The 26,346-nt window shown below is 33.7% G+C and overlaps 1 protein-coding gene across 2 annotated transcripts in view; it reads right to left on the bottom strand.

Moving 5' to 3' along the window:
• Positions 1-410: 410 nt before the first annotated feature.
• LOC120776988 (GTPase-activating protein) overlaps positions 411-26,346 on the bottom strand; it is a 35,610-nt gene continuing 9,674 nt past the window's right edge. Inside the window, exons 3-7 of one of the 2 annotated variants that reach the window (XM_040108086.1) lie at positions 8,969-10,767; positions 8,609-8,892; positions 8,365-8,370; positions 7,532-7,730; positions 411-4,382 (exon numbers count right to left, since the gene is read on the bottom strand). In XM_040108086.1, coding sequence (XP_039964020.1) covers positions 3,645-4,382; positions 7,532-7,730; positions 8,365-8,370; positions 8,609-8,892; positions 8,969-10,767 — 3,026 coding nt within the window. In that variant the 3' untranslated portion in view covers positions 411-3,644. The remainder of the gene's footprint in view (positions 4,383-7,531; positions 7,731-8,364; positions 8,371-8,608; positions 8,893-8,968; positions 10,768-26,346) is intronic. The other variant, XM_040108087.1, reaches the window with a different exon arrangement.

Below are 26,346 nucleotides of genomic sequence, written 5' to 3'. Positions count from 1 at the left end.
GCGGCTGTTCACATTGATTCTTGGACCACAGTTATCGGTATACCATTCCGCCTCATAAAATCGACAATCTCGCCCATCTTACAATTAGTTGCGGAAATCATTATATGCGGTTTAACGAACCGATATTGCGATTTTTGGAAGAGAATTGTATATCGGAGGAATAATTTAAATCGAATATTTACTAAGGTCTATTGCAAAGTAGATTATTATTATTATAAAGGCCTATTGTAAAGTCAAAAACACTGATGAGATTGGAAATGCTGTCCTTTGGGTAATCGATCCTCTTCCACTTAAGAAAGTAAATTTGTTTTCACTGCGCTTCTGCGATGAATATCTTTTATGTCATATTAACACTGGAAAGAACGAAACTGTAACTCACCTTCGAACGTTTTAGCAAATAAACAGTTCAGACACATTTTATGCATTTATTTTCATCAATAAATCTAATTTCTTGCAGCTACTTTTAGAAATAGTTTGCATTTTGTATCGATTGTTTTGCAAATTTTCACTAATTTTTTGCTATGCATTATTTTTTTGTAAAGGGAGGCTTACATGTAAAAACTACGAGAGCCCATGTAGACTTTTTCTAATTCTCTATAACGATTACCACTCAGAAATTGCTTTTTATTATGTTTATACTATGTATGTAGGTATGTGGGGTTTAAATTTACATTTTACAAGATGTTGTGTATTCATGATGCAATTATATAAGGTTGCTGTTAGGTGTGATTCCAAAATACATTTTTTAAACTTGCCAGCCAATAAAAATGTGTGCTTTAGAGTGGTAACTAATATGAATAGATTGTGAAACACACAAAATCATTAATATATGCACGAGTAATTAATAGGAAAAACACAAAAAAAAGTGTAAAATATTTTGGTAAGAAGAAGCACGCTCTCAAGAAACACAACCTTATATAATTGGCGGATTTTTTCATATAAGATGGAATCACAATGATTCATTTACATAAAAATTTGAGGAAAACAGCTCATCTTTCAGAATAAGTAATTTGTATATAAAGTAAGGCCTGGGGATGTAAGCCAAATGCACTTTAATAGTCTTAGTAATGATTTATTTTGAAAATAAAACAAAACGTGTTTTCGTTCTTACTAGTCATAAATGCCAAGTTGGAAGTTTCTTTAATAAAAAAAAATTTTGTACCGATTACAAACTTAGACATATTTTAAATTAATACAAAACGTTACTTCAATAATATAATAATAATAAGGGATATTTAATTATAATTATAATTGTAATAGTAAAAAGCAAAACTTGCTAATTCGGTAATAATTTACATGAACTGAAAGTAATTAGACAAAAATTAACTAATTCAAATAATTAAATAATAAACGCGTAACTTAATGCTAAAGTTTTTTCATGAAACGAACAAATGATTAATCGAGAAATGCTTAAGTATTCATTTAAATACAATTATATGTTATAAACGCTAATTTATGGCGCTCTTTTCTTATATTAATTATGCAGTATTCGTATGCATGTATGTTTGTGTGTGTATGTAATCGTTGTCCTTGTTAATAATAAATGCGACATTGATGATTTTTTACTTTGTAGGTTTTACATTAACGTACATATATACAATCTTAAAAATAATTAAGCGAAATCAAAATTTACAATTGAATAAAATTAAATATGCATAAATGTAACTCCTCAACTATGTAAGTTTGTATTCAACGAAAACGGAAGTATGCAGCATGAATGGAATGCTTTAGTACGAATGAAAACGGTAAAAGCACAAAAAAAAACGTTGTACGGAAAATTAAAAATTACAATGCGAAGACACAAATGGGAAGACAGTGTTTTTCAAAGGATCTTAATAAAGTGAAGAAAACTTACTAGAAGCTACGTATTCTTTTTCATTGGAAGTACAATGAACAGCAACAAGTTAACTGTACTTTAATTTTAAATTCAAGTAAGCGACAAATTAATAAGTTATACATGTGTTAATTTTTTTTCGTTCAAAGGTATGTATGTATGTATGTAAATGAAATGAGTTTGTTTGGATGTATGATCAGTATTAAAAATTAAGTGTTATATGAAATGTGCGGAAAAGTTGTAGAAACCTGTTGCTATTCCACATACGGATTACTTTCTGCAAATAAGCATTCACATTTTTTTTTTTACTTTCTTTTTACCTTTTTATAATGTGCATTGACTTTTGCAACCATTCAGTCTTTAAACATATAACTAAATGCCTCTGTATAAAATATATGTATATACAATATAATGGAAACGTTTATGCTGACCAATAACAATTTATGACAATTCATGGTGTTAACATATACTGTAGATATTTTCATAATTTAAACAAGTAACATTGAATAATGAAGTAGGTAATAATTTAGATACGTTGGAAATAAATAACAAATATTTTCAATAATTATTTTACAATACATTTTTTATAATTCAAATTCTATAGTATAACAGAGTTGTATAAAAATTCTTTCAACATTTATCCTTCTTTTTGTTTGAAAATAAACACTGAAAAGTAAAGCTTATTTGCAGAATATTATGTGTTGAGTTGTTGCAGTGTTTAGTGCTGTTCTTTTTTAACTTCATTAAGTTAGTTTATAATTAATTAATTCTGGTCTGTTATACAATTTCCCTACACGCATGTATAAAGGACTTGTATAATTTCAATAACTAATAGTTACATTACAGTTATCGCTTTCTCCTAGTTCAACAGTTATTATACAAAAGCCTTTTTTCAGAACAAAATTTTTTTTTTTAGCTTGGAGCATTGCATATAATGCAGTAAATTGGAGTTCATTTCTTATCCGTTTCAACTATGCACTGCTGACCTCTGTGAATTGAGGTGCAAAGTGAATGTTAAGCCAGAGTTTCTAATTTAAGTTTATAAATAAATCCAGTTATATACTACGTACTCGTATAAGTAGTACAAGCTTATGTAAATATTTCTATATATATAAGTATATCTACAAACAGACTACAAAGCGTTTAATTTAGAACTAACGCTCGCAGTTGCATATTCTTGCCTAATTTCACTTAAAATTTGTATACAACTATATAATAATAAGTAGGTATATATTTATATAATAGCGTTGTATAAAATAAATAGTCTCACACGTACATACGCATGCGTATACGAATGCGAATATTTTAGTATATTAATAATAATTCGTACAAAGTATTTGTTAAATAGATTTACGTAAATATGTATATATATATATAATAAAAATATTTAGAACATAATTTTTTTATACAGAATTTGAACTTTTGCTTGTAGTATTGGTTGCTTGATATTTATGTTACATTTCTGGGAAGTGGTTAAGTTATACGGTATAACTTGTAACAGCACACCTTTGTGGGCTTCTGTCCAAATCAGCATACTATAACGATTATCAGACGCATTACGAATTGAGTTTCATAGGTAAAAAAAGAAATAAAGAAATGAGCGTCATGCCCACTTATAGCTGCCATTTTACATAAATATATTTGTTTGGTAAGTAAGTACCTATTGCTTTTCAAGTGTTTAGGTACATAACGTCCCAAGCGAAGCGCTTCTTGTCTATCTTCTACTACTCATAGGTATATTAAAACTACATACTCCTATTTACTAACACTGAAAAGTCGGTGCCACGCGCCACATTTTCCATTGCTTCAGCTATTTTAGCTGGTACGGATATGCGCGCACGTGTTGCATTTGTGGCAAAACTTGCGGTTGTTGTTGCTGCTGCTCTGGCTGCTGTGTGTGCAATACGACTTGTTGTTGGTGCTGCTGGTGTTGTTGTTGTTGATGCTGCTGCTGCTGCTGATGTTGCTGTAAATTGAAGTGACCGGCCGCATGCATCATATGCAAATAGTTGTCATCACCAATCGGCGCCTGTCGACTACCGTACTTCAGCTCACGCGCTATGCCAGCTTTGTAGTTGCGATGATCGCGATCGATGGCGTATGCCACTTTGCGCAGTTGTTCGATTGTGTTTTTAAATTCCACATAAGCGGCTGGCGATTGTTGTTGCAACGCCAAAGCGGTGGGCGCAAGTGGATTGTGGCCCTGCTGCAAATGATGAAAGGCAATGGGATCAAGCGGTGCCACCAATTGTGTCATATGTGACATAATTAATGTGTGTATGCGTTGTAGATCGAGCGCAGGATCGAGTGAGGTGACAAGATCCATTTGAAAGTAATTGATCGCTTCGGCGGAGACAGTGCGACAGCCGGGCGCGTTCTCGTCCGAACGCGAACAACAACTGTAAATGCCGTTCACAAAGGCGGACGGATGGAAATACTGCATGCGGATGGAATTGGTAAGGCAGATCTTGTGCAACAAATCGACCCATTCACGCTCCTCCACACAATTCGTTGCCTGGATAATAAGCGAACGCTCTTTACGTATGATCTGCAAGGGAAAATTTTAATATATTACTTGAGTTTAATAAAATTTATAATAATTGGGTGATTTTAATGAATAAAAATTGATCCATAAAAGAAAAATTCCATATTTCAATATTTTTTGTACACATATTTGTAAAGTTCCAGCTACCCATAAGAAAAAGTATCTGTGCGCCCCTTACACAAAAATAATTATAATACACACATACATATGTATAAGTAATGCTTTGGGATGTTCAGGCATCATTAGTTAATTATTTTACAACTAGATGTGGCAATAATTTAAACAAAAGCTAATAATGTGCACACAAATTGTTGTGAACCGGCGCACTGGGACAAGTATATTGCACCAAGATAAAACGATTAATTTCTGTAGTGTCATAATTTAGACGTTGCAAAAGCCTGAGCATTTGCATGAATGCGCTTGATTGCAACCGTGGGTATGCAGCAAAAGCTGTTGACAAATTATAATTGTGTGTTTATTGCAGGTTAATCCAGTTCTATTAATTAGAGTGTTACTATATATTTAAAAATTTACTTTATTTCTAATAGTATTAAGGGGTTACATGGGTTTATGGGTTTCATATGGATTATGGATTTTTTTTATTGTCTAATTAAATTCTACAACACCTCTAGAATATTGTCCCAAATTTTCAATTTGATCCCAGTAATAGTTTCGATACAGATACAGCCCTGAGAACTTGTGCGCTCCAGGCCAGCTAGGCTAAGTGCGCCGTCTTTAAACACGGTTTTCTCAAAACTGTGTTTTTGAAGTCGGTTGGCAAGGTTCCTCGAGAACTACTCAACCGATCTTCATAAAATTTTCAACAGGTCTTTGAGATACAATTCCCAATGACTTGGAGAAGGAAGTTTTTTTCGATTACAACTATTTGAAAAAAAAAATGTCGAGAATTGTTCACTGAAATTTTAGTTTTTTTGTAAAAATGTCGACCAAAAATCCAATTTTCAGTTTTTTTTACTTCGTCCAAGTTCTAAGGTAAGGTTTTAACTAAAACTAGATGGAGTTATCAAACATTTTTAAATATTTCATATTTGTTCAACATAAAAATTATATATACATATGTATTTGATAATTGTTGTATAGATATTTTAAAATAATTTGATTTTTTCGTTAGAACGACAGCAAACTTTCAGATCTTAAGAAACAATTAATTTTGTTTGTTTTCTAGTAATTTTCTTTTTATTTGTACTTTTAGTCTCCACTAAGCAAATGTACATAAATATATACAAATTATTCAACGAAAGTTGTATAGGGAAAGTGTTAAAGGCGCGGAAGCCAGCGTGTGGCAAGTATGGAAATACTTATGTACATGATGACAACTAACATGAGGGCATTGGGGAAAAACACACGAGAAGGCATATAACTATCGTATGCTCTAGCAAACAACTTGAGCGTACTATTATTATATTTTTTACAACTTCTCTACAATAGCGATGTAAACTGTAAAAACACCATTGAATTTGTTTCGTGTGAAACGCGATGCACATTATGTTGCGCTTTTTTATTGTTGCAATAACTATTGCAAAAACAATTCTATCCAAGTGTACCAAGATATGATTAAAAGTGCATTGTCCATATATACAAATTGTATACTTTACACACTACTGATTAACACAATAACACAATGTGCAACATAATTCGCCTTCAAAACTAACGCCCGTTACCAAGCAATGATTTCACTATGAATATGGGTATTCAGTGTGCCGGCGGAGTCTTCTGGCGTAGAGTCTTGCAGAAGACCAAGTTGAAATAGATAACATTTACGGTCATATGTATATATTTTGTATGTCTATAAATGTGAGCGTCCATAGGTGTGTTTGTGTGTGCTGAAGTGGTGAGCTACTTTTCTGTGGGCGTTGCAATTATGTTAATAATACATTTTTTCTCTTATTTGTACTTTATATTGATGCTCATATATGCATATATTTGTACTTATACCTACACCATCTAGGTATGTCTAAACGGCACAGAAATTATGTGCGCTTGCCACACAAGAAAGATAACAAATGTGTGGGAAACACGCGAAACAATGCACATTTTTAATTACAGCAAAGAATTTATGTAAATCTTCATTTCATTCGAAGAAAAGTAAAAACTTGCTAAATGAATGGATGGGGCGGCAGTGCTCGGGCGTTAAAAATAGGTGAAATCGTGGGTATTTAAAGAAAATGCGAGTTTGCGCAAACAATTTTGCGTGGAAATTTTTATTTTTATTGCAGCGTACGCATTGCTGCATAATTGTACATTTCCATAGGTCTATAAATATGCAGAAAGTGTAAAGCGTATTATAAACCTTATAAAAAAGGAAAAGGGAAATTTTGATTTCCGCGCATTTTAGATTTCTAAAGTAGCAATTGTATTGTGCAGGGTGAGAACCACTTCCACACTATTCCTATTCAAATGCAAATATCGAAGAAAATATTTGGTCTGTGGGTTTTCATTTGTTACCTCTCTTTGCAGGCATGTAAATGCAAATCTGCACTTAGTATTTTTTATACTATATTTGTGATTTATTTCATAATAGAGACAAGTCACACCCATTAAGTTCCCCAAGCTAAACGTTGCCGCATATTTTTTAATTATTTAATACATACCATAATACGAAATGCCAATTAACGGCAAAATAGGCAATACCGCCTATGCTCGTCTGGGTAATTGTAAAAGAAGTCAGCCGCCAATGTTGGGCCAAACAATACAACTAGTAAACATATATATGTATGTATGTATATAAAAGTGTCGATATGGCGCCCACAATTGAGCAAAAAATTGAACACCGAAGTGGTTTTGCACAAGACACTTTCGAGTGTGACTTGGAATTTGCGAAATGCAATAAGTTGGCGTTGACAATACTGAGTGGCAAACATCGAAGCCGAACAGCAATGGCGTTGTGACATTGTGAACTATAAATGGTTTTGCAATTACGCGTAATTACAGCATAGCAGCATGTCCACATATATGTGACATCAATAATATGTGGGCATTATGTGTTTTCAATTCGGTGTATTCAAAATCGGCTTGTTATGTGCCAACTGTCATTCTAGTGGTGTTTATTAATTTATTGTGCTTTTTGTTTCATAGGTATGAATATACATATAACCGTCGATACATGTAAACGTACGCAGTGTGCTACTCACCTTAAAACAGTTTTGCATTTTAAAACTCTTCTCATTCAGCTGCTCGACGCGCTCAATCTCCGACAATGGTATATCACAGATGGGTTGTTTGCCCTTTGATTTGGCATAGCTGAGGGTTTTTGTGGTTAGACGAAAGTAACGCTGCTTGAAACGCCTACGACCGAAACGTTTACGGCCCTGTGGATATTTCGTCATCATCCTGCATGTGCAAGAGTGTACGTGAACATAATGTTAGTGATAAAATTTGCATTTAGGTGCGTATTTGCATACATACATATGTGCGGTGTATTATATAGATAGATAGATAAGAGTAAAAACGCAAAAAGAAAACTTGATATAAACTAATAAAAGCCGAGATAATGAAAAGCGGCCAACAAAAGTACTAGGCTCAAATAATTATTAAAACAAACTTATATTTTAAATGAACAAAATATTTGGATGCCTCTAAAAACCAACTGCACAATTAATATGAATTGGTAAAAACGGATAATGCGAGAAAATATGATAAAAAGTGACATGTGACTGTCATGAAAATTTAAAATTAAACTTAAAAATATTCAAGAATCAACGATAAACTCATTAAGCTGTAATATAGTTGAAGAATTATTGAAAAAATATTTTAAAACGTTTTTTTTTTTTAATTCTTTTTAATTTACTGGTCAAAATTAACTTTATTTTAGGAAAGAAATTAAATGTAAAATATAAAAAGATAATATAAGCTTTAGAACAACGAAATCAAAACGGTTATAGTATACAAAAAGTGAAAAAATTGCGAAACTAAAAACTATGGACCAACTCTAATGATTCGTGCAAGTATTTTGAATAATCCTTACCCATCGCTATGTTAGTAAATTTTTTAGTTACGTTGGAAATGCATTTCACATGAATTTATATTAGATGTTAGCAAGGATTTAGCGTTGATTGCGTTGAAATGGTGGTGGTAGTGCAAATGTGTTTATATTTTCCCGAAGATAAAAGAACAAAGCGAAACCGTATATATGTATATATTAGAAAATGCCAGCAGTAGACCATAAGCTTTAAATTCATTTATTGTTTTTCAAAAAATATGAAACTTACCCCTCTTTAAGTAATACTGGTTCGAGTGTACCATCTGCAGGGCACACAACTGGCAACAATATATTGGCTGCATCTCCTTGCAGTCGACAATCCTCGCCTGGTGTGGAAATCACCTCCAAGAAGTGCTTAACTGCCGTCACATGCTTCTCCGTGTAGAAACGCTTATACAGCTGACCGGTGTACTCTTCCTTGTTTGGCTGCTGTGAAGAACGTGAGCTCACCAAATTCCCAAGTGATTGTATCGTTTTCGAAATGAGTGTTAACGTACGATTCGTTTGGTGATCCTGAACGCAAAAGAGTTAACGTAATAAATAATTTACGAATAAATAAAGAGCTAAATGCCAATTTATAAGTACTCACAAGTGGTTCTGACGTTAAATCGAACAACTTTGGACCCAGTATGGCTGGTGCAAAGAAACGTAAAAATATGAAACCGGATACCACTGAGTATCGCACTTCATGATTACGTGGGAAATGTCGGCCAGCACATTCGCGCAGATCGTGAAATATCTGACAGAGCACCTTCGGACAGCGCTCCGCACTTTTCGTAATTGCATCAAATACACGTTCAACATAAACTTGTAGGTGATTTAAATTTGTATCGACTGCTGAACGATCCTTAACTTTTGATGGATCTATTTCGCAGGGTTTCTTCTCCGCCAGTATTTGCGCGAGCACCGGACGCAGCGTCTGATGTAGATAAGGCAGGCCAGATAGTCGCATAGCTTCGTCCATCATCTTCGAAACAAGCGTATTACCGCGAAAAATCGTCGTAGGATCAGTAAGGTTGGAAATTTCATAGTCAGCCAAAGCTTTGATAATCGATGCAATGCGACCGGTGTGTGTAAAGAGCCGGACCAATGGTTGCGCCATATCCGTCTTACACGACACTAGTTCACCTAGTATAGAGACGGCGGACACAGTGATAGGTCGTTGGTCGACCGACTCCAACAGCAGGTTCATTAGGTCATCATAGGTTGCCAGCGGGAAGACATGATCAGCAGTGTAAAGTAATTTGAGGCGTAACGTACCGATCGTGCTGTCACAACTGAGTCGTGTACCAGGTGGGGTAGCGCATGAACGCGGTGTGGACGATAACGAACGATTCGTTGCACTTGCTGAGCGTGGTTGTAAAAAATACCACGCTGATTGTTGGGCGACGATTTGTTGTTGCTTACTTGAAATGGGTATTTTCACTTCACCGAGGAACACTTTATCGGCCATGCCTGCGGAATTGTGCCACAAAGCAACGGAAATCTCACAGAGATCAGCACCGCCGAGCGGATAAATTGTATAACCCTTATTGGAGTTCGTTGTACTGGCATCATGATGTGAGGAAATCGACTTGGTTGTCGAATTATCAGCATCTATACAGAGATCAAAGTACACCGTCTCATCGAATTCCGGATTAACGGTTTTCTCACGCACTTTTGTGCGTCTCGTCACTTGTCGTTTGTTCGTATAAGTCGCAGTAAATATAACATACGGATCACAAGTGCCATTCTTTTTAGCCAAATCAACGCATTCCATACAACGGACCGCAACACGTGCATGTCGTATTGCCATCACATTCTTCCAATTCGTGCTGTGTTCGTTATGCGTGCCGAATAGACCACGTGATTTTAGGGAACCACGTTGTATATTACTCAGTTCACTATTCTCTTTGTAATCATTCAGATGCGCTTGATGCTGGTGATGATGATGGCTAATATCTTCGATGATGTCACTGCGATCATATTCGCTGGGTCGTATTAGATTTATACGTTGCTCATGTACTGGCGGTTGCACCTCTTCATATTGCACCTCAATATGAGCCATACCCTGCACCTCGGAATCCGAATCGACCGGTCGCAATGCAAACCAATTATCCTTGTGATTGTACATATGCAGTTCTTCGCGTTTAATCGCTATTTTGCCAATTGGTTTGTCTTGTTTCATATGTCGATCACGATCCCACACATATATGGAGAGATAACGGAAGCGTCGTGGTATTTTAAACTGATACTCCTCGCCAAAAAACGGCGCCAATGTGCGTTCGATGGTGGGCGTGCGACAGATTTCTTCCTGATCAAGTGCGATTGTGCAGTATACATCGCGTACGCCTTGTGTGCTGCAACTGGTGTTCGCCGCATTGCGACTGCTCAGGTTCTTAGCTTCTCCTGCAAAGATGAAATATATAAATTATTTAGTATTTGATATTCTATCAGAGAAATAGTGATACATTTTAAATACAAAAGTGCAAATCGATTGTTGTTTTCCCCCCACTTCCGAATTAAATCCTATTAAAATGCGTAGATGATCTGTTTATCATTCAAAGGAAACACAAAAATAAATAAATTTGTAAATTTCTTTTGAAAAAATCGATGAAGAATTAAGTTCTTTAAATGATCCAATGCATAGACCATTCCATATGTACATATGTATGTATATTTGTACATGTGTTGATAAAAATGTCTTTTATAATAACTAAATTATAAACATATAGTATATATGAATACGAAAATGTTTCGTTGTTCAAATTATGCACGTCACATGTTAGCTTTTCTTTTTAGCAAAGTGATTTCGAATAATTTTCAAGCAAAATATACACACATAAACATTCATGTGCTAACAACGCGCCCCTGAATTAGTACACACAAAGTAGTGTATTTACTAGAATCTGGCCACTTACTCACACCCGCCAGGCTATGCCATCAAAGCCCAATGAAATCGAATTCCACCACGCCTTACGACCTTGACGTGCCTGCCTGCCTGCCAAGCGTATAACTCATTAAATGTTTAATAAATATTAAACACGAGCTTGTAGAGAAATCAATGAATGAATGAATGAATGAAAATGGTAGTGGCATGCCTAACTTTTTGGCCAAGTGCCCAAAACTAGTGATGGCGGCAAAGGCGCAAGTTATTGCCGGGCTAACCCTCAAAGGCAATACGTAAGCACATTATGCTAGATACATATCGTGCACGCATACCCATATCCTATATGTACATATGTATATGTGTATATAGTTTATGAAATATCAATGTGACAAGGCAAGCGAATGTTGAAAAAATAAACCTACTGAAAGAAAAACATATGAAAATGCCGCAAGCAGAGGAAGCGAAAACGTGACTTCCTGCCATTCATGGCGTTGACGATGGAGATGCCGGTATTGGCACATCACACGCATATAAAGGCATTGTGCCGATGTTGTTTCAGCGGAAAGTCAAAGTCATTCATCGGACGACAAGGCAAAAGGGAATGAGTACAAACGCTGCGTATAAGAATTTTGCGAAATACAACATATGTATATACAAACATGTGTGCATACAAACTGAATATCGTAGCAAAGGTCGAAGAACAACCGAGCTGTGGTACATAAGAATATGTATCCAGTATGGAAGTATATACAGATTTATTTATTGTATGTATTTTAACATTGTACATATGTATGTGTCGCTGGTTTAGCAGCGCGTGGCGTTCAACGTAATACCTGAGCGGAAGTGTCATTAATTTTACGTCGGAGACGACGCAGTGAAAGGGAACCAAATCTGCTGACTACCATTCTGAAGTATTCTTTGTATGTATAATCACACTGGCATTTCGCACTTCCTTCCATTAAAACTTACATACATATATATGTGTGTATGTGTTTATGAAGGTTTTTTATTTAAATACTATTCGAGTATACTCTGCTATATAAAAAAATATACTAATCTACAAATTATTTCAATAAAAATAAATTTTCAAGTTCCCAGCGCTTTTCATTTAAAAACATTTGCATTTTCCAGAAACAGAAAGTTTGGCAAACGCTGCCAACAAAACTCATTGATAAGAATAAGCAGTATACATGAATGAAGTGAACTTCACCCATTGAACGGAGATACATATGTACGTACAGACATTTGTAGGTGTTGCGTTAACAGAGGCAATTACTTTATTTTGACGTGACATTCCACTCGCGCAAAAAGCGCTAAGAGTGTGAGGAGAATTGAACGCCCATGTCGCCCGCCATTCAAGAAAATTGCCAGAATATCAACAAGAGCTATTACGAAAACAGTCAATAAGCGCTAACGTAACAGTATACACATGCATATGTATATTTGTGTATATAAACACAAATATGCGGGCATTCGTTCATTCGTTTGTGGGACGAGCGAATACTTATGATATCGAATCGCCTAAAGCACCGTAAAGCCGGGCAGTAGATAAGAAAAACAAAAACTGCAACAACCACGTCTAGGATAGTGAATGAAAAAATAGCAACTAAGCGGAAATGAAGTGCAAATAGCAAATCAACAAATGAATGAACTGCAAATACAAGGGAAACGAGCAAAATAAAATAGAAAAGATATGCTAAGTATGTGCTTAGTGAGAGCGCAAGAGTAATCTTATCATTTAGACTGCGATTAGTGAATGCCACCAAAGGAATGTTGTATGCATACGTTGATAGGAACTTACGAATATATGTATATGTATGTACATTTGTATATAAATATATTAGTAGATTGATGTACTATACATACATACATATATTGTATATGTAAATATGTATATATTTGAAAGCAAAGCAGAATTGTTGTCACAGCTGTTTTCACAACGCACACTCAATTTAGGGAGTGTAAAAAAGAAAGATAAGTAGCTGCCGCAAGCAATTCACTGACTTCAATAAATTTGTAGTGTTTTATAATATTTAGCAAAACATTGTATCAAATATCTTATCCTTTAATCAGTTTATTTTATGAACGTGTTTCCGGGTGGAAGTCCCGCCTTCAAGCCACTTTGCAAACAATATTTTTAATCAGCACAAATTCAAATATACTAAATGAGATAAGTATTTTCGCCTTATCAAATGTGTCCATAAAATTAAATGAAAATTATCCATCAATATTTTTTAATATTAATGCCCTGAACATTAATAATAATATTATTGCCATTAATGTTTCTTCTTCTTTATGGGCGTAGACACCGCTTATAGACTTGATAGACGGCAGCATTAATCCAGATTAACTGCGCACTTAATCAGATGCAAATTTGCGAGTTTGAAACTCTTGTAAACAGCTGATTGATTGTAATTTTTATAATACTTTGGATAGAAGATAAATATTGCGGTTGTTAGCCGACCAATTTTTACAAAACCATTTTTGATTACAAAAACATATCAGCACGTTATTTTTAAAACTCTAAAATTATGATTAATGCAGTTAATACGGATTAACGCTGCCGTCTGTCAATGCTATTACGGATTATAGCCGATGAAAGTTGGAATCCTTTAAATTATACAAATTATAAGCGTGATGAGCTAAATCGTCTGTATACATATGTATGCGCGAACTAGTCCCAGAGTTTTTAAGATATAGATCTGAAATTTTGCACATGTCTTTTACTTTCCAATTTCATTCGTCGCACCTGTGAAGGGTATTATAGCTTGAGTATAGTCGAAGTTTTTTCTTATAAAATACTGAATGACATCAATGCCGCAAATGAATTGCAACTCAATATTATACACGACAATTTAATTTAAAATATTTGTGAATGAAAATTTTCACGACCGCTAATAATCATAAAAACTTTTATATATCTAATGCAGACAAATATAAATTGCTGTACTAACGTAATTATACACATAGCCATACCAACATACAATTTAAGTAAATGATATACAATGACGATTTTATTACAAAATGACTAAGCGAAATTGTGTTATCAAAGAGGAAATCGTGCAAATTAAAAACTTCAGAAAAGAGCGGAAAATATAAAAATAAGCAGAAAAGAACGGAATTATTGATTGATTGAAAGGATGTTGAAACGACAATTCATTTTATCACGTTTTATACTATTTTTAAACAATTTGTATAATAAAATAAATTCCATGAAAATCTCCTTCATAGTGTCAGTATAATGAGATTAATAGTCAAGAGAAAAGGACTAAATAAACCGAGTAAAAATTAATTTGTAAACACATAATTTATTGCTTATCTTTCATTACCGGTCGGTTTGTAAAAAACGGATACACGCTCAATAAAAATTCCGACAAAGGAGTACACACACCTAGTTAAAGGCACATATGGCGTACGATAAATGAATAAAATTTTAAGCTTACGATTGCCGCATTTCTAGCGAAGTTCGCTACACGAATGCTGAATCAATAATTTTGTTTTTGCAAATTTGCATTTTTCATTTAAATTTTCATTATCATTGGGTACACATCACACATGTTCATGTACATAATATGTATTTATGTGCGATATGTTGCTGTATACGTTGTGTATAAAAAAAATAAAAAAAGCAGCGAAACAAAAGTAAATATTGGTTATACGGAAAATAAAATAGAAATATGAATAATAGTTATATTTACTTATGAAGCGCACAGACGGTAGCGAATCCCGGTAGCGCACGGTACATACATATGTATGTAGAAATGTAAATAATGTGCGTGTAAAATCTTCATATAATTTAGTTGGTGGCAGGCACCACAAGTGTGTGCGCGTTAAATAAATAGTTTCATAGCGAACCGCCTCAGTATTCATTATACACCTAAAAGTTTGATAATAGATACTTGTATTCATTGCTTTCATAAATTATACGCAACATGATTCATATATAAAATAAAAATTTTAATGAAGTAGTTTAACAATTTATAGTTTAAGAATCGGAGACTAATGTTCAACAAAAACGTGCGCGATCGATCAGGATTTAACACAATTTTGTTCGACAACGACCACGACCACGCCACTTTACTTTTAATCGATTTTGTTCGAGAGCATTTTATTTAGGTTAGATTAACTGAACTAGCTACAAGCCTGCTCAATATTATCTATATGAGAAAGTAAAACAGAGAACTATAATATCGAAATGTATGTAAGTAGTAGTTCAAGGCAGCTGCTTGGAAATTTCTATTGATAGTATTGAAATAAAATTCTTATTGGATTGTTTAGATGCTCATAATGATTATGATTCATTTACTAATAAATATTTATTTTACCAAATCTATATATGTATATAAAAGAAAGTTATTGTTAGTTACACCATATATAACTGAAGAACGGCTAAACCGATTTGGCTGAAAATTGCTCGGGAAGTAGCTTAGAACTAGGGTAAGGACATAGGATACCTTTTACCTCTTTATGTCAAAATTTAATACAACTCATAAATACAGAAATTATATTTCAAATCATAAGCATTTTTTCAAAATTTGAATATTTCATTTCTTCAAAAAAAAATAAAATAAAATAAAATAAAAACATTAAAAAAAACCTCACATCTATACTTGTGCTATATAAAATATAGTGGTAATTGCTAATTTGAGTTTCCTTAATAACACCCCTTTACGGAGGTAAGTGGATTATAGCTGCCTCTTTGCCCTTGAGCAGTTTCTTAATTTTTTATAGTTATACCTACTATAATAAGGGTTCATAGTATTAAAAAATATAGACAATTGGCTGTGGCAGTTAGGTGATATTCTCTCGTCAAGTATAATTGGGTATTCTGTTGTGGATCAACAGCTCTGCTCGAGATGTTATGTTAGTTGGTAAAGTTATTTTATATTTATTGTTATATGAAAACTTTTGAAGCATGAGTTTCAGTAGGTTAATCTGGTCGGTCAATGAGCCACGCATAGACCAGTTTTGGTCTTTTGCGATACCAGATGGAGTTAGTACTAGGCTCATTAGGAGTAGTCATCCTTTGTGACCTCACTGCAGTTTCTGTAACCAACTTTTTATTTGCAATTTATGAAGCTGAAACTTAATAATTTATATTTGCATTAAATACTTGTAAAAAGTATGAATTGTATTTAACGTTTAATTCTGCTTTTCTTGATGATGAAATGTAAATATTGCAAATTTACAAACCTTAAACTCTATTCGTATGAGCAATAGAATATAATAAGTTACACATTATGAAATGACGCTCAGTGGTGCCGCAATTCGCGCGCGAGTTTATGTAACACGAGTGCTTTTATGACTTTCGTAAAAAATTCTATTCACAATTCACTTTGCATTTCGCAATGACAACTTGTCGCCAAATATGGTGTCTCAGCAAAAAATACAAAAAAGTAAAATGAAATCACAACAACAGCAATATATGGTAGTAGTTAGAAGCAATACAAGCAGCAGCTTACAGCAGTGGCAATAACGGCAGAAATAGTTTTGATTAATGCGAAAAGGAAACTATTACCTTACCAGCTGCTCAAATGACACTTTCGCATTTGCTATTTTTCTTTTCCACCCAGTGCGTTACATGGCATCGTAAATATAATATACATTGAAATTTTTGTTACATATAACTGTTTATTTTTTGCCTTTTTCAATAGCATTCCAAACATGTGAGTGGTATGTGTCTCCTTCAAATAATTTTTTTTTTATCCAGCAAAAACAACAAATCGCCAAGTTAATCAAGTCGCTTCATTTGGACGCCTCTGAAGGTTATACGAGTAACACAAACGAAATTGTACGAATATTTGTTTTTTTTTACGGTTTATAAACTTCTTTGTATTAAATAAGTAGCGAGCACCAAGTGACTCGACGAATAATTTGCTTATAATTGCTATGCAACCAAGTTGGGCAGTTTTTGACACACAATACTTTTTTAATGGAGCTCTTTTAGCTAGTAATTTTATTTTCGAGCCTTAAGTGATTAATTTTGATAGTAGAATTACAATGACATTAAATGAGTTAAGTGAATAAAACATTCTAGTACAAAGTCAGTTGCAATGCAAGGTTAAAAATATTATATATAGCTCATTATATTCTAATATAGGTCACTGTGTCGTGGAGAGAGATATGAAACAAAGGTCTACTAGAAAATATGGATACTTATGTTTGGAATCAATTAAGTTAAGAAAGTTAATAAAGTATCTCAATAGACTGATATAACACAGCGCACCCGGTCAGTATCAAGCCAAGTTGGATGGTACCTGTGGTAGTTTGCAGCCTCGTGTATAATTTTTTCAGTAAACTCGAAGGTATTGCAGATCTTTATCAGTTTAAAAAGAAATTTATCTTGATTTTGATTGGTCGGTTTGAATGACAGCTATATGCTATAGTAATCCAATCTTAAAAATATGTTCGCAGATTTGAGTATTGCATTAGACTGTGCGAAAAATTCGTGAAGATATCTTAAAAAGTTTTTCATACAATTAATTGATTTTGATGGGTTAGTGCAAAATAAAGAGAAAAAGACATGGAAAAAATTTCACATCAATAACTCAAAAACTGAGGGACTAGGTTCGCGTTTATACAGACAGACATGTCTGAATCGACCCAACTCGACATGCCGATCATGTTTATATATACTTTATAGGGTATTTCTGAGTGTTAAAAACTTTGTGGAAAATATACCTTGTTCAGGGTATAATTAAGGTGCAAGTCGAAGATTCATAAACGTTTTTTCACTAAGCAAGGTGTCTCGAAACAGTTTCAAAGCTGCCAAAGGTGACTTAGAAATGCAATGTGTAAATATTATGGTGAATAATTTTTAATACACCTGGATCATTCTTTACAAAACAAGAATTAATATTGCCTGTCAGATGCAAACTACCATTTCAAAGGGTAATAGTGTAGCTTTGAATTTGCAGCATAGATAATATACTACTTACTATGGTTAGAATGCTGCTAGGAAACTATAATTGATGAGTGAAAGATGGGAAATAAATCAACTGAGTAAACTGCAGCTGCAATAAACCAAAGAAACATCGGACTTAGAAAATCAAAGCGAAGAAAACAGTTGTATGCGTACTATAAAGCGATCGATGCGGGCTAGATGTATAACAGAACGTGTTACTATCATATGCGCATGCACTAGTATATTAATATTTGTATGTATAGTATTCATGTGTTCGTACCTCTGATATATTTGAAAGGAAAACGTAAGCCAATTCGTAACCTGTTCAAAAATAGCTAATAATAATAATTTTCAATTGGACATCGAGCGATCCCAAATACAAGATGTAGTATATAAAAATTATTAATAAGAAGAAATGAAAAAAATCAAGAGCGATTTAGTAAAATACAATTTGAATTATGAAGAAATGCATAAAAAAGGTATTAGTGTCATACATTATACCCTCTGCTACTGTATTATCTAAAAATAATGTCAAACGGTACACAGATTGTCACCTTCTTGGACATTAATGCGTATAATTCGTTGGTTCTTTGTGAAGAAAGAGACACAATTTTCCAGCAGGGTGTGGATGCAAGCAATCTCTACTATTGTATGTGTGAATTAATGTGTGCGGATGTACTAGGTACAGGTTTAATATACTCATACAAGTCGTCTGAAACGATGTGTTGTAATAGGCGTGGGCCAACACACTTGTACAAAGTGCAGTTAAAACGAGTATGTATGTATCCAAAGCAGCTTCATTAGCTGCATCATCATCAACGGCAGTCGCAACGGCAACGGCAGCACTAACAGAAACAGCAACAGCAACGTCAACGCCATGCCCGTTTTATGACTTTAGCGTAAAGTGTATTGTACCGATGCAGCCGCAGCAATAAGACCGGAAATTGAACTTGGTTCATACACGTACACACGCACACACAAATGCACACATAACACATATGTATGTATGTATGTATGGATCTGTAGAAGCAAAATGAAAAAGAAGCAACACTACAATAGCAATAATGCTGGTGTATCAACCGGTGCAGTTAGTAAAGTAGAATGTATGGATGGTTTACCTGCAGGCAGGCAGGAAAAGAAGCCGGACCAACAACCAACCAATACCACTAAATACATACGTTTATATTTATACATAAAAAAACACATGTGCTAGCACACATGCTAAGAGATGATGAAGATCATGAAGCACAGTGCTTATTCTCATTCAACGGCAGCGTAACGATTGACCTGCGACGCAGCCGACCGATGGCAATGTGTGATGTGTACAGTTTGATTTGTAGCAAAGCGAGAAAAAAAACTGTTTATAACCAATTTTTCTTTGGCCAATGACCAGTAAGTTGCTTGTTCGCAAAGAATGAGCCATAATTTAAAACAGCAGACTTATTTCATCAAATGTCCAAGGCATGATTAAGATAGAATAAATAATGGTAGAAGGCAATTAGACATACAGACATATGTTTCATGCAAATAAGTCATCGATTTTCCAGCAGTCAAGGTACCTTTACATAACTATGATGAGTAATGGTATTGAAAATTATTATAAAATTATGGTTCTGCGGCTTACCACTGATTCTGTATTACACTAAATTATATTAAGCGATGAGCAAAATTTATCCTTAATAAGTCCAACAATGAATGAACTTTCCATACCCTGAACGGGGTATATTAAGTTTGTTATGAAGTTTGTAACACCCAGACGGAAACGTTGGAGACCCTATAAAATATATCTGTAAATTATAGGCTTATTGAGTTGAGTTGAATTCAATCACCAAAGAAATGTTTAATGATCACTATAGCATATAGTTGCCATATGAACTGAACATTCCCATCGTTCTTGTAAAGAAGCCTCTGTATTTGCGAAGGCTATTATAGCTTGGGTGCAGCAAGATGTTCAAGTGGCACCCAATTTCTTTTGTAAAAATTCGGTAATATTATTACGTTAATTAAATTATATTTTAGGGTCACTTAAATACAATTTCCAATGCTTTTTGACTTTTTTGTTTATTCTCATCATCATTAAAAAATGTTTAATCAAAACACTAAACATAGTGGAGCAGTAGGATAGAAAAGCTACGATATTCAAAAATATAGAAATATTGTGTGCGACTGATCTATTGGTCATATAGTATATTGAGAGACAGGAATGAGAAAATAGAGAAAAAAAAACATTACTTTGATATATTAGGATTGATTTATATGAAATATTTATAAATAACTTGTTCAAAATTAGTTCCTTGAAAAGCTTTTTAATGAAAACATTAATAAAAGGGAGCGCTCTTTTTGTACAACCAATTATTTTGCATTTCTTTACGAAATAAAAATACACAAACAATCTTATTGTAAACTAGGCGTAAATAAATCAATCCCTTTCAATTACGCTATTGTGAACTTCGACAAGCTATCACATATGGCTTTGTTTTGATTTTGTGACATTAAAAAAAATTTGTAAACTTATGAAGCTAATTATGCGACTGTTTTAGTTTAAACGCGTGTTTTTATTTTTAATTATTAATCGTACATACATATATATTTTAAATAAATTATGCAGATATGTATATTCGGAAGTATTGATATATGTATTTGCAGGAATAATGTATTTAAAAGAACTTAAATGGTCCCACATTGGGTAGCAACTTTATTCATTCTGAAATCGATTTCGATGGTGGCCTTGCTCTTGGAAGAATCATGTAATTTCAATCAAAATACATGCACTTTCTCGTTGCTTCCTTTTCAACCTTTTCTTTTATCAGGACCTTCGAACTTTTTACTAAACAAAAATATCATTTGTGTTTTGTTATAGGCCTTACTTCATATAAAAAGTTTTTACAATCAAGTAAATAGTTAATAAATTTTATTGATAGTTGTACCTAACTAATAATTTTATGAACAAATTTCATGGATTCGCGTGAAAAAAATGCATTAATGATTAGGGAAAATTTTCGAATATGGGAGCTTTTTCCCATGTGACGTTCACGACAAGAAAAATTCAAATTTGAGAATTTTTGCATGGCGAATGGTGTTCACGCGAATTTTAAGATAAGTCTGAATATAAAAGCTAATAAAAAGTGAAACTTACAATCGATTTCTTCTTCTTCTTAATTGGCGTAGACACCGCTTACGCGATTATAGCCGAGTTAACAACAGCGTACAATCGATTTATATTAGATTATTAGTTAATGCTTTTAAGATGTGTGGGAAGCCTTTTTTTGGCGAGCAATTACTATAAAATATAAGTTATTTTAGCTTATGACGTATAACTACTTAGGAATTCAGCAAAAGAATATTAAAGATTTTGTCTAAGAAAGTATGCGAGTATGTTCTAAGTAGCAATAATAGTAATTATCATATTTTGCACATATTCATACAAGAAATTCCCCAAGTAATTTATTAATACAGCTCTCAAGCAACCCTTTACATACTGCTGCCTACATATGGATGTATGGACGCATGGCTCTTGGCTGAAGATCTTCATTTTCGTGACTGTATCTAATTGTATACATGCATACATATGTAAGTATGTGTGGATGAGTTTGATTTCCAGGAACAGGGGATGCTGATGATGCAGCACTTCTTTTTTGCGTCACCATGGTGGGCTGCCCAACTCAACTGCGTACGTTAAAGAAAACTATCAGCTTGCAAAAATGAACTGAATAATAGAACTGCAGCGACCGACAAAGCTGTAAAGTGAAGATTCAGCGGAAGAAGGAGGAGTAAAAGAACACGTTCGCGTAAAACGATTCAATGTGTGCATGCGCATACGGCAACCGAAGCCGAAGCACCAGGATGTAGCTTTGGTCACATGAAAATAATACAACAATAACATCAATAGAAAACGAACAGCAGCTACACCAATGACAGCTTAAGCAGCAAGATGATATTGCGCAACACCGGCAAATTTCCATCTGCCTTTGCAATTCAAAAGTTATGCGTGTTTCCGTTTTAGTTTGCTGTTACCCAGGGCGAGCATTCAACCTATGTATGTACATATGTATGTAAATATATTTATATACACATAATATAAAAGTAGATATGTATAAAAATTCATTTTGATCTTCCGTTGATTTTTCGAGCAGTCGTAACTGACTTCTTAAGCTTAGTTTACTTTTAAGTTTTGATATTTTTTTGATGTTTCATAAATTAAAATAATAATAACGGTAAGCAGTTTACATAAAATAGATTTTCTTTTGTTTTATTTTTCTCAGAGGCAATAAGGATTTAAATCAAGATTTTAATTTTATTAAAACAAAAAAAAAAGTTTTTCATTAATAGAAAGTCTGTGTCTGAAGAAATTTCGCATTATTATATGCTATTAACCTCTAGCATATGGAGCAACGTGGTAATATTTGCGTGCTCACAAATCATGAAATGTCAAATTTTCTTTTGCTTTCTTAATTTTTCTTTAGACAAGCTAATTTTCAGACAAAACAAAAACAAATGCCATCAACTATACAAACATTATCTACGAAATTTGCTGCATTACTAAGATTAAGTTTTGAAATTCAAGAGAAAGTGATAAAATATTTGCAAACAGCAAAAACAAAAGACCACTGTGCGTAAATTAACTTAGAGCCAACAGATAGACAGTTGGTGTAAACAATGAAAAATACCAGATAAACATTGCCGGAGGCCTATTTTACGCAAGCGATAAAAATATAACTACACAGGCACATAAAACACTTCATGTATGACCAGAAAAATTTATAATATCGCCAAATGCTAAAAAATAGATCTATAGTATTTTTTTTAGACAGAACTTGTTGAGTTATTGTGGATTACAGATATCGTATTTTAATCAGCTAGTACATTTGAATACCTTAAAAAATGTTTAACTAAAATACGAATTTCAAATAAGAAAAAAGTTTCAAATTTCAAATTTAAGTATGGTTTCTGAAAATTTGAAATTTATTCAACTTTTTTCGAAGATAAGATTGCAAAGGGTGTCAAACGGTATGAACCGATCATTTTGATATTTCTTTACACTTTTCTTAAATAAAGTCCTCTCGTAATTAATGAAGAAAACGATTTTTGGCAAAAGCTTCTATTTTTCAAGAGACTTTGAAATGAGAATTTGTCGGAAAAACCGATTTTTTTGGAAGGGATTTTGAAAATCAATATTTTCTTGCTTTGATTATGCTAAGTTAGAGAATGTTTACATTCTTAAAGGAATTTGCAAAGAATTTTATTTGACTTATAACTATTCTATATGATTTATAACATTATAGGACGCTATTCACCACTTTTATAAACTAAAACTGCGCCAATTTCATAAAAAGAATAGTTTCGTTTATACTATAAGTTTTCCATACTTTCTAAACAACCCATAAACGCTGTGAGCTTACTTGTTATCAGCAGAGCATATTATAGTTGTTAGTGAGTTTAATCTAGTTAGATACATTTATGAGCGGTAAGCACGTAAATGTCAAAGGATCACTTACTTCTATATACATATAGACATACATATGTACATATATAGTTATGAAATATACACACCCTGGCGGCGCAGCAACAACTAATGGGGGCCAAATTGAAAGTGGTCTCAATTACAGTGGAGCCGAGGTAGAGGTAGCACACACCGCACTAGTTTATTCTAGCTTTACTAAGCTATGGGTATATGTACATATGTATGTATGTATAGTGTGTAGATATTACATATGTACATACCTATGTGTGGACTATATTTTATGTGTTTGCTGCTTGTATGCGTATTAAAAGTCAATTCTAATTTTAAGGTCAAGCTACAGAGCTGCAGCGAATAATGCGTGCAAGCTCTAAACTGGGGCTGAGTTGAACCCCATGGGGTCAGGCGTGAAATAGAATAGTGCCGCCAAGCCGCAGCAATAAGCAGGCATCAGAACACGGCTTACGATTATGATACTCATGTGGCACCGAGTATGCTTACACACAAATATATATGTACATATGTATGTATAAATATACCGCATTCGCATCTATTGTATTTTTTTAAACACATATGTACAGCTGTGTTCATGGAAATAGTAGTGCCGGTGGGTTCTTTAATATTTGGATGTTAAGTCGTTTCATAAGGATTTGAGCCCATGCCTCCTTGACCTCTAGCCAAAGTTGTATTCTACTTGACATTTTCACAAAAATTTTGGATTAAATTCAGGTTCAGTGCCTGCGCTAGCCAGGACATTACGTCTATCCATTCTCTCTTTGCAAACCACTCCTTAGCTAGTTTCATCGCTCAAAACATCCTTCAACAGGTTTACATACCCTATTCGGTTCATGATGCTATATATCAAATATGTAGGGCCAAAACCATGGTACAAAAAGCCAGTCCATACCTTAATGCTCAGACCACCATGTTTAAAAGTTTTGCTAGCGTACTTCTGGACCCTGTTCCACCCAAAAGAAGCAATTTTGCTTTCATTGGTCCACCTCACATTCCGTCGTTTTGTGGATGACCAATTGAAATATTCTTTTGTGAACTTTACTCCTCCAGCCACAAAAGAATTACTTGCGGGGAACTTCTTATCTTCAAATTTTTCTCAAATAGCCTCCTACGATTTGTAACAGTAAGCGAAAATTTTCCATTTTTTTAAATAATTTTTGAAAATCGTCAGCAATTGATTTTAAATATCGTATAATATGGCTGTGCTATATTATGGATTTTTGTCCATTTTAACTGATGATCCTCTGTTTTATCATTGTATTTTACAACACTGCATATCAGTGTGGAGCTGTATTCCACTATAATTTTGATTCGCTGTATGTTTATTATCAATTTATTGTTTCCTTAGCTTTACTACCAATTATCGCTTGTCAATAAAACAACTTCTTCCTCTGCCCACTAAGAATGAAAGAGCGTTGGGATTACAAAAAAAATTTCATTAGAGAATTCGTAAATCAATTAAATAAAAATCTAATCATTTTTTCATTTATCGACCCTTATCGACATCACTACTATTTTAATGAACAGCTTGTTTTTTCAGAAAAAATAAAAATTCGTCATAGAAAAGGCAGTGGAAGCAAATGTAACGGAAATTTTTGTTTTTGTAATTTGAAAAGTTCATTCTGCCAAAAAATATGTTAGAAAGGATATTTAAATATAAGAAGGCGTTGTACTACTATTTTTATGAACACAACTGTATATGTACAATATATACCTACATACATACATATACATACATACATACATATGTACGCAAGTAGTTACGAATGCGTAATTGTAGTGCTGATGAGTGCAATTATGACGCTGTCGATAATGATGATGAGCAACTGCGTGTTTAAGCCAACATACTATCAGGCAACAGTCGACATTACGAGCAAATGATTCGTGTAAAATTCTAGGTTTTCTGCATTGTATTTCTTTATTTTATGTAACTTTTTTTGTTAATATTGTAACTTCAGCAAGGAATAGTAGAAAACTCAAAGTCAGAGTCAATGTTCGTGCACGACGACTGAAGTGTAGACAAGCCGACTCGCCAACTTAGCTTGACTTGTCTCCAGCTTAGTTTGTTTCTATGAACTGAAGCTTGCGTTTTCTCTTGTTTTACTTGTATCTTTTAGTCGACGGTCTTGTTTGTTGTTGTTAATATGCTTGTACTTTTTGTGATAAGTTGTATAACAACATCTTAGTTTTTGTAGCTACTTTACACAATTCAAGTAATTTTCTACACTTCTTCCAGCAATTGAAGTTATACCTTGTTTTTCTTTGAGTTGTGTCGTTCTAATGGTTTGAGAGAAGCGTTTTTTTCAAAACAATTCTACGCTTGCGTTAATTACATATGTACGTGTATAACAAAATATTGTTAGACACATTGTTGCTGCGCGTGTGTGTTGCGTGTAGAGTTCTTTGTTTTATTTTACTAATGTGAATTTGTTAGACGTCGTCATCGCTGGAAAAAACAACAGCTGAAGAGTATTATGTTCATGCAAGTTGCGGTGGCGTCGTGGAGCAATTAAGACGACGCACTGGCTGACTGGCCAAACGCCTGGAGTTCACCAATATTAGTGTATCTAGTCGCTGATGGAGAAAGATGTAATTAAAAGCACAACACAAATACGAGGATCCAAACACAAAGAGAAATACATCTACATATGTATGTACTTATATATAACAACATTGCAAAATGGTATGGCACACTATTTAGCTAATAAGTGTAGGTTCAGT

This window comes from Bactrocera tryoni, chromosome 5 (genome assembly GCF_016617805.1).
Source record: "Bactrocera tryoni isolate S06 chromosome 5, CSIRO_BtryS06_freeze2, whole genome shotgun sequence".
NCBI classification, from domain to species: domain Eukaryota; kingdom Metazoa; phylum Arthropoda; class Insecta; order Diptera; family Tephritidae; genus Bactrocera; species Bactrocera tryoni.
Note: the sequence above shows the minus strand (reverse complement) of the source record. Positions and strands in the feature narration are given on the sequence as shown.